Source organism: Penaeus vannamei, chromosome 2, assembly GCF_042767895.1.
Source record: "Penaeus vannamei isolate JL-2024 chromosome 2, ASM4276789v1, whole genome shotgun sequence".
NCBI classification, from domain to species: domain Eukaryota; kingdom Metazoa; phylum Arthropoda; class Malacostraca; order Decapoda; family Penaeidae; genus Penaeus; species Penaeus vannamei.
In genome coordinates, this window is record NC_091550.1 from 31797409 (window position 1) to 31806039 (window position 8631).

At 51.7% G+C, this 8631-nt stretch overlaps 1 protein-coding gene across 1 annotated transcript in view; it reads right to left on the bottom strand.

Annotated features, from left to right (window-relative positions):
- LOC138865645 (fibrous sheath CABYR-binding protein-like) overlaps positions 1-6190 on the bottom strand; it is a 6891-nt gene extending 701 nt beyond the window's left edge. Inside the window, exons 1-14 of the mRNA XM_070136528.1 lie at positions 6149-6190; positions 5702-5893; positions 5110-5504; positions 4501-4915; positions 4123-4266; positions 3730-4077; positions 3242-3684; positions 2942-3182; positions 2201-2716; positions 1277-2041; positions 872-1216; positions 591-823; positions 161-386; positions 1-115 (exon numbers count right to left, since the gene is read on the bottom strand). The exon at positions 1-115 is cut by the window's left edge and continues 272 nt beyond it. Of these exons, the coding sequence (XP_069992629.1) occupies positions 1-115; positions 161-386; positions 591-823; positions 872-1216; positions 1277-2041; positions 2201-2716; positions 2942-3182; positions 3242-3684; positions 3730-4077; positions 4123-4266; positions 4501-4915; positions 5110-5504; positions 5702-5893; positions 6149-6190 (4420 nt within the window). The remainder of the gene's footprint in view (positions 116-160; positions 387-590; positions 824-871; positions 1217-1276; positions 2042-2200; positions 2717-2941; positions 3183-3241; positions 3685-3729; positions 4078-4122; positions 4267-4500; positions 4916-5109; positions 5505-5701; positions 5894-6148) is intronic.
- Positions 6191-8631: the final 2441 nt, after the last annotated feature.

Here is an 8631-nt window from a genome sequence, read left to right on the forward strand (position 1 = left end):
GCAGCTCCTCTGGCAGTTGCTTGGCAGGCAGCTCCTCTCGTAGTTCTTTGCCAAGCAGCTCCTCTGGCAATTCCTTGGCAGGCAGCTCCTCTGGCAGTTCCTTGGCAGGCAGCTCCTCTGGCAGTTCGTTGGCAGGCAGCTCCTCTGGCAGTTGCTTGGCAGGCAGCTCCTCTGGCAGTTCCTTGGCAGGCAGCTCCTCTGGCAGTTCCTTGGCAGGCAGCTCTTCTGGCAGTTCATTGGAAGGCAGCTCCTCTGGCAGTTGCTTGGCAGGCAGCTCCTCTGGCAGTTCCTTGGCAGGCAGCTCCTCTGGCAGTTCCTTGGCAGGCAGCTCCTCTGGCAGTTCCTTGACAGTCAGCTCCTTGGCAGAAAGCTCCTCTGCCAGTTCCCTGCCAGGCAGCTCCTATGGTAGTTGCTTGACAGTCAGCTCCTCTGGCAGTTTCTTGACAGTCAGCTCCTCTGGCAGTTGCTTGGCAGGCAGCTCCTCTGGCAGTTGCTTGGCAGGCAGCTCCTCCGGCAGTTGCTTGGCAGGCAGCTCCGGCAGTTCCTTGGCAGTCAGCTCCTCTGGCAGTTCCTTGGCAGGCACCTCCTACGGCAGTTCCTCGGCAGGCAGCTCCTCTGGCAGTTCCTTGGCAGGCAGCTCCTCTGGCAGTTCCTTGGCAGGCAACTCCTCTGGCAGTTCCTTGACAGTCAGCACCGGCAGTTCCTTGGCAGGCAACTTCTCTGGCAGTTGCCTTTCAGGCAGGTCCTCTGTCAGTTCCTTGGCAGGCAGCTCCTCTGGCAGTTCCTTGGCAGGCAGCTCCTCTGGCAGTTCCTTGGCAGTCAGCTCCTCTGGCAGTTCCTTGGCAGGCAGCTCCTCTGGCAGTTCCTTGGCAGGCAGCTCCTCTGGCAGTTCCTTGGCAGGCAGCTCCTCTGGCAGTTCCTTGGCAGGCAGCTCCGGCATTTCCTTCGCAGGCAGCTCCTCTGGCAGTTCCTTGGCATTCACCTCCTCTGGCAGTTGCTTGGGAGTCAGCTCCTCTGGCAGTTCCGTGGCAGGTAGCTCCTCTGGCAGTTCCTTGGTAGGCAGCTTCTCTGGCAGTTCCTTGGCAGGCAGCTCCTTGGCAGAAACTTCCTTTGGTAGTTCCTTGACAGGCAGCTTCTTGGCAGTCAGCTCCTTTGGCAGATCCTTGGCAGGCAGCTCCTCTGGCAGTTCCTTGGCAGGCAGCTCCTCTGGCAGTTCCTTGGCAGGCAGCTTGTCTGGCAGTTCCTTGGCAGGCAGCTCCTCTGGCAGTTCCTTGGCAGGCAGCTCCTCTGGCAGTTTCTTGGCAGGCAGCTCCTCTGTTAGTTGCTTGGCAGGCAGCTCCTCTGTCAGTTCTTTGGCAGTCAGTTCGTCTGGCAGTTGCTTGGCAGGTAGCTCCTCTGGCAGTTTCTTGGCAGGCAGCTCCTCTGGCAGTTGCTTGGCAGGCAGTTCCTCTGGCAGTTGCTTGGCAGTCAGCTCCTCTGGCAGTTCCTTGGCAGGCAGCACTTCTGGCACTTCCTTCTCAGGCAGATCCTCTGGCAGTTCCTTGGCATTAAGCTCCTCTGGCAGTTCCTTGGCAGAAAGCTCCTCTGGCAGTTCCTTGGCAGGTAGCTCCTCTGTCAGTTTCTTGGCAGGCAGCTCCTCTGGCAGTTCCTTGGCAGGCAGCTTCTCTGGTACTTCCTTGGCATTCAGTTCCTCTGGCAGTTGCTTGGCAGGCAGCTCCTCTGGCAGTTCGTTGGCAGGCAGCTCTTCTGGCAGTTTCTTGGCAGGCAGCCCCTCTGGCAGTTGCTTGGCAGGCAGCTCCTCTGGCAGCTGCTTGGCAGGCAGCTCCTCTGGCAGTTCCTTGGCAGTCAGCTCCTCTGGCAGTTCCTTGGCAGGCAGCTCTTCTGGCAGTTGCTTGGCAGGCAGCTTCTCTGTTAGTTGCTTGGCAGGCAGCTCCTCTGGTAGTTCCTTGCCAGAAAGCTCCTCTGGCAGTTCCTTGGCAGTCAGCTCCTCTGGCAGTTCCTTGGCAGAAAGCTCCTCTGGTAGTTCCTTGGCAGTCAGCTCCTATGGCAGTTCCTTCTCAGGCAGCTCCTCTGGCAGTTCCTTGGCAGGCAGCTCCTCTGTCAGTTCCTTAGCAGGCAGCTCCTCTGGCAGTTCCTTGGCAGGCAGCTTCTCTGGCAGTTCCTTGGCAGGCAGCTCCTCTGGCAGTTACTTGGCAGACACCTCCTCTGGCAGTTCCTTGGTAGGCAGCTCCTCTGGCAGTTCCTTGGCAGTCAGCTCCTCTGGCAGGTCTTTGGCAGGCAGGTCCTCTGGCAGTTCCTTCTCAGGCAGCTCCTCTGGCAGTTGTTTCACAGGCAGCTCGTCTGGCAGTTCCTTGGTAGTCACCTCCGCTGGCAGTTCCTTGGAATTAAGCTCCTCTGGCAGTTGCTTGGCAGGCAGCTCCTCTGGTAGTTCCTTGGCAGGGAGCTCCTCTGGCAGTTTCTTGGGAGGCAGCTCCTCTGGCAGTTGCTTGGCAGGCAGCTCCTCTGGTACTTCTTTGGCAGGCAGCTCCTCTGGCAGTTCCTTGGCAGAAAGCTCCTCTGGCAGTTGCTTGGCAGGCAGCTCCTCTGGCAATTTCTTGGCAGTCAGCTCCTCTGGCAGTTGCTTGGCAGGTAGCTCCTCTGGCAATTCCTTCGCAGGCAGCTCCTCTGGCAGTTCCTTGGCATTCACCTCCTCTGGCAGTTCCTTGGCATTAAGCTCCTATGACAGTTGCTTGGCAGGCAGCTCCTCTGGCAGTTGCTTGGCAGGCAGCTCATCTGTCAGTTCCTTGGCAGTCAGCTCCTCTGGCAGTTCCTTGGCAGGCAGCTCCTCTGGCAGTTACTTGGCAGGCAGCTCCTCTGGCAGTTGCTTGGTAGGCAGCTCCTCTGGTAGTTGCTTGGCAGGCAGCTCCTCTGGTAGTTTCTTGGCAGGCAGCTCCTCTGGCACTTCCTTGGGAGGCAGCTCCTCTGGCACTTCCTTGGCAGGCAGCTCCTCTGGCACTTCCTTGACAGGCAGCTCCTCTGGCAGTTTCTTGACAGTCAGCTCCTCTGGCAGTTGCTTGGTAGGCAGCTGCTCTGGCAGTTGCTTGACAGGCAGCTCCTCTGGCAGTTCCTTGGCAGTCAGCTCCTCTGGCAGTTCCTTGGCAGGAAGCTCGTCTGGCAGTTCCTTGGCGTCAGCTCCTCTGGCACTTCCTTGGCAGGCAGTTCCTCTGGCACTTCCTTGGCAGTCAGCTCCTCTGGCAGTTACTTGGCAGTCAGCTCTTCTGGCAGTTGCTTGGCAGTCAGCTCCTCTGGCAGTTGCTTGGCAGTCAGCTCCTCTGGCAGTTCCTTGGCAGGCAGCTTCTCTGGCAGTTCCTTGGCAGTCAGCTCCTCTGTCAGTTGCTTGGCAGGCAGCTCCTCTGGCAGTTCCTTGGCAGAAAGCTCCTCTGGCAGTTCCTTGGCAGTCAGCTCCTTGGGAGGCAGCTCCTCTGGCAGTTGCTTTGCAGGCAGCTCCTCTGGCAGTTCCTTCTCGGGCAGCTCCTCTAGCAGTTCCTTGGCAGTCAGCTCCTCTGGCAGTTGCTTGGCAGGCAGCTCAAGCAGTTCCTTGGCAGTCAGTTCCTCTGGCAATTTCTTGGCAGGCAGCACCTCTGGCAGTTGCTTGGCAGTCAGCTCCTCTGGCAGTTCCTTGGCAGGCAGCTCCTCTGGCAGTTCCTTGGCAGGCAACTTCTCTGGCAGTTACTTGGCAGGCAGCTCCACTGGCAGTTGCTTGGCAGACACCTCCTCTGGCAGTTCCTTGGTAGGCAGCTCCTCTGGCAGTTCCTTGGCAGTCAGCTCCTCTGGCAGGTCCTTGGCAGGCAGGTCCTCTGGCAGTTCCTTCTCAGGCAGCTCCTCTGGCAGTTGTTTCACAGGCAGCTCGTCTGGCAGTTCCTTGGCAGTCACCTCCGCTGGCAGTTCCTTGGAATTAAGCTCCTCTGGCAGTTGCTTGGCAGGCAGCTCCTCTGGTAGTTTTTTGGCAGGGAGCTCCTCTGGCAGTTTCTTGGGAGGCAGCTCCTCTGGCAGTTGCTTGGCAGGCAGCTCCTCTGGTACTTCCTTGGCAGGCAGCTCCTCTGGCAGTTCCTTGGCAGGCAGCTCCTCTGGCAGTTCCTTGGCAGGCAGCTCCTCTGGCAATTTCTTGGCAGACAGCTCCTCTGGCAGTTGCTTGGCAGGCAGCTCCTCTGGCAATTCCTTCGCAGGCAGCTCCTCTGGCAGTTCCTTGGCATTCACCTCCTCTGGCAGTTCCTTGGCATTAAGCTCCTATGACAGTTGCTTGGCAGGCAGCTCCTCTGGCAGTTGCTTGGCAGGCAGCTCATCTGTCAGTTCCTTGGCAGGCAGCTCCTCTGGCAGTTCCTTGGCAGGCAGCTCCTCTGGCAGTTGCTTGGCAGGCAGCTCCTCTGGCAGTTGCTTGGCAGGCAGCTCCTCTGGCAGTTCCTTGGCAGGCAGCTCCTCTGGCAGTTCCTTGGCAGGCAGCTCCTCTGGCAGTTGCTTGGCAGGCAGCTCCTCTGGCAGTTGCTTGGCAGGCAGCTCCTCTGGTAGTTTCTTGGCAGGCAGCTCCTCTGGCACTTCCTTGGGAGGCAGCTCCTCTGGCACTTCCTTAGCAGGCAGCTCCTCTGGCACTTCCTTGACAGGCAGCTCCTCTGGCAGTTCCTTGGCATTAAGCTCCCATGGCAGTTCCTTGGTAGGCAGCTGCTCTGGCAGTTGCTTGGCAGTCAGCTCCTCTGGCAGTTCCTTGGTAGTCAGCTCCTCTGGCAGTTCCTTGGCAGGAAGCTCGTCTGGCAGTTCCTCGGCAATCAGCTCTTCCCGCACTTCCTTGGCAGGCAGATCTCTGGCACTTTCTTGGCAGGCAACTCCTCTGGCATTTCCTTGGCAGTCAGCTCCTCGTGCAGTTGCTTGGCAGTCAGCTCTTCTGGCAGTTCATTGGAAGGCAGCTCCTCTGGCAGTTGCTTGGCAGACAGCTCCTCTTGCAGTTCCTACGCAGGCAGCTTCTCTGGCAGTTCCTTGGCAGTCAGCTCCTCTGGCAGTTCCTTGGCAGGCAGCTCCTCTGGCAGTTCCTTCTCAGGCAGCTCCTCTGGCAGTTCCTTGGCATTAAGCTCCTCTGGCAGTTCGTTGGCAGGCAGCTCCTCTGGCAGTTCCTTGGCAGGCAGCTCCTCTGGCAGTTCCTTGGCAGTCAGCTCCGGCAGTTCCTTGGCAGTCAGTCCCTTTGGCAATTTCTTGGCAAGCAGCTCCTCTGGCAATTGCTTGGCAGGCAGCTCCTCTGGGAGTTCCTTGGCAGGCAGCTCCTCTGGCAGTTCCTTGGCAGGCAGCTTCTCTGGTAGTTCCTTGGCAGTCAGCTCCTCTGTTAGTTGCTTGGCAGGCAGCTCCTCTGGCAGTTCCTTAGCAGGCAGCTCCTCTGGCAGTTCCTTGGCAGTCAGCTCCTCTGGCAGTTCCTTGGCAGGCAACTCCTCTGGCAGTTCCTTCTCAGGCAGCTCCTCTGGCAGTTCCTTGGCATTAAGCTCCTATGGCAGTTCCTTGGAATTAAGCTCCTCTGGCAGTTCCTTGGTAGTCAGCTCCTCTGGCAGTTCCTTGGCAGGCAGCTCCTCTGGCAGTTCCTTGGCAGTTCCTTGGCATTAAGCTCCTCTGGCAGTTCCTTGGTAGGCAGCTCCTCTGGCAGTTCCTTGGCATTAAGCTCCTATGGCAGTTCCTTGGCAGTCACATCCTCTGGCAGCTCCTTTGGCAGTTTCTTGGCAGGCATCTCCTCTGGCAGTTCCTTTGCAGTTAGCTCCTCTGGCAGTTCCTTGGCAGTCAGCTCCTCTGGCAGTTCCTTGGCAGGCAGCTCCTCTGGCAGTTTCTTGGCAGGCAGCTCCTCTGGCAGTTCCGAATTCGACTCCACACACAGACGAATCAGCTGTAGGAAGACATCGGTAACTTCTTTTAGATATATAGGAAACAAATGCACAGTGGTATGTACATACGATTCAATTATCCAATTTGGTCTTTGAAAAAAGAAAAGAAAAGAAAAAAAATTTATACCCCAACTGATGTGGTCGAAGAAAAGAGTACTAAAACGCAGCTATATGTCAGCTGTGATAATGAATCGACTTCGTTGAATATTAGCTATTATTCATAGTTGTGAGAATTATTTCAGTTTTTCGAAGCCAACCATTCCGTGCCATGAAGATCTACCATGAAGAAGCATTTGCATGCTAGCCAATGAACACTGGTGCAAATTTCGTCACTTTTCTCCTACCATTTGCATTGTCTCTCGCTAGACCCCAGCGCCAAGCCCGAAATATCTAGACCTTAATATCGAGGTTTCCCAGATCTAGGGGTCACTAGGCCGTAGATGGCAGGGGCCAGAGGGGTTTCGTCCCCCAAATCTCACAAGGACCCCGACCTGTTCCATCACACTTTAAACATGGGCAAAACCTTCCAGTTCAAAGGCTTCTTTGCTACACTTTAGCATCTCACTGACTCAATAGTACCCCGCTGAAGCGATTATAACTCTCTACTGTCTTTCGAGAAAAGGCATTGCAAAGGAATTATATATATATAGACACGTGCACACACACACATATGTAATTAAAAACATTATATGTAAACAAATATATGTGTATATTCATAGACATACATATATATACAATGTATTTGTATATATATACAATACCTATATATACATATATATATATATATATATATATATATATATATATATATATATATATATATATATATATATATATATATATATATATATATATGTGTGTGTGTGTGTGTGTGTGTGTGTGTGTGTGTGTGTGTGTGTGTGTGTGTGTGTAAAGACATATTACATATGTATATATTGCATACACTTATGTGTTATACTTATAAATATTTGCATATAAGTATATTTCCAACTGTCGGGGCTTTCCTTATTCGTGTATTTCCTCATATTAGTTCAATATGAGGCTAGATGAGTAGGTATTTCTCCAGGCTAAGTAAATGCTGAGAGAACCTTTCACCGATATATTTGCAGTTCATACAAACTAAACATTGCAGATAATACGGCATCCGCAACACGCAGGACGAAAGGGCTAGTACGGACGGTGTCCTTCGAAACAGCTTCCTTCTGGCGAGATGGCGAGCCTGAGGACGGACCCTGTGTAGTGGACCGCCTGTATCCGTCCCCAGCGGTCCCCTGCGAATGCCTTTGGCCCCGCCCCTTGCGAGATGAAATGCACTATCCACCCTCGCTCCACGGCGGAGGTCTCCTCTTTCTACGCCTTCTAAGTGGCTTTTTAAATTTTTTTATTTTATTTCTTATATATATTTTTAATCCCCTGTGGGTGAGGATGGCCGTCCCAGTGAGGAAGCTGCGGGCCGTAGAAAATGGGAAGCTACCTGGGGCGACTCACCTGTGCGGCTTCGTTATATATTTTTTTCTTTTATATTTTACTGTGTTATGTTTCACTGTTTTTAGTGATTTTTATAAAAAAAAATCACATTGTGTTTTACAATGAGTCTACGCCGAAAGAAAACAGACCACCAAGAAAATGAATTATTTAAAGAAACCTCTTATGATCTTTAATACTTTTTATATAAACTATGAAACTTTTACATTTACATTTTCTATTAAACATTTTATTACCATTTTATGAGCTTTTATTTTTCAATATACACCTTACATAATGGTTCTTTTTCATTTTACTCTTTTATTTCATGGAACTTTTATTCTTTATTTTATAAATGGAACTTTAAGGATTATTGTTAATTAATATGGTAAGGTAATTTTAATGATTTTGAAAAACCCTTTTTTAATTGGTAAACCCAATAAGAACCAAAACTGTTTCGCGGGCCGAGGCAACAATCGAAAGTTCCCAAAACTTTACTGTTTTGTCTGTTTTATTTCTCGTGTTTTAGTGCTTGTGTTTTTGTGTTTTAGTGTTTCTGTTTTATTGTGCTTGTGTTTTACTGTGTTCGTGTTCGGTTTTATGTTATGTTTTATTTTTGCTTTTGTGAAATAAATAGCTAATCTTACCATAGTTTTTGACAAGTCCCCGACTCTTGTAAGAAGGAAGGCTGCACAAACCCTTAATGTATTTCAGTGTTCTAAAAGGTAAAACAATCTAAATTCCTAGAGCATAGCTGAAGCATCTGTACACGCCTCTCCTCGGGGTTCTGACCACGCTTACCTCCCTTTGGCTCATTTGTACAACTGCACTTCGCACACATGCAAACAAATGCTCTGCTGTCGCTCCTTTCCACAATTCTTTTGACACCTTATCCCCTCTTACATCAAACACTCGTTCCCATCAGGTGGTGGCAGTGAGATTTACACCTCCTTAAAGAGCCAGGGTACGTATTTTAATTAGCAAACGCTACACCTGCATGGTCAGCCGGCTTGTGAAGGAGATTTTCGTTTTTTGGATTCAGGATCTTCTCATTCATAAAAGTGGCGACATTAAACTTTTAGACACCACCATTGGCATATATATATATATATTCCAAAAGAAATAGTTATTCCAAAACTTCAGAAAATTTAAAATATACAAGAAATGTATATGCCATGACACTGGCAGTACTTACAAAAGGCGCGCATGGGCACGGAGCTTGAGGGAAAATGTACTGGCATATGGTGACGGAAAACTACACAAACCCTGATCACCA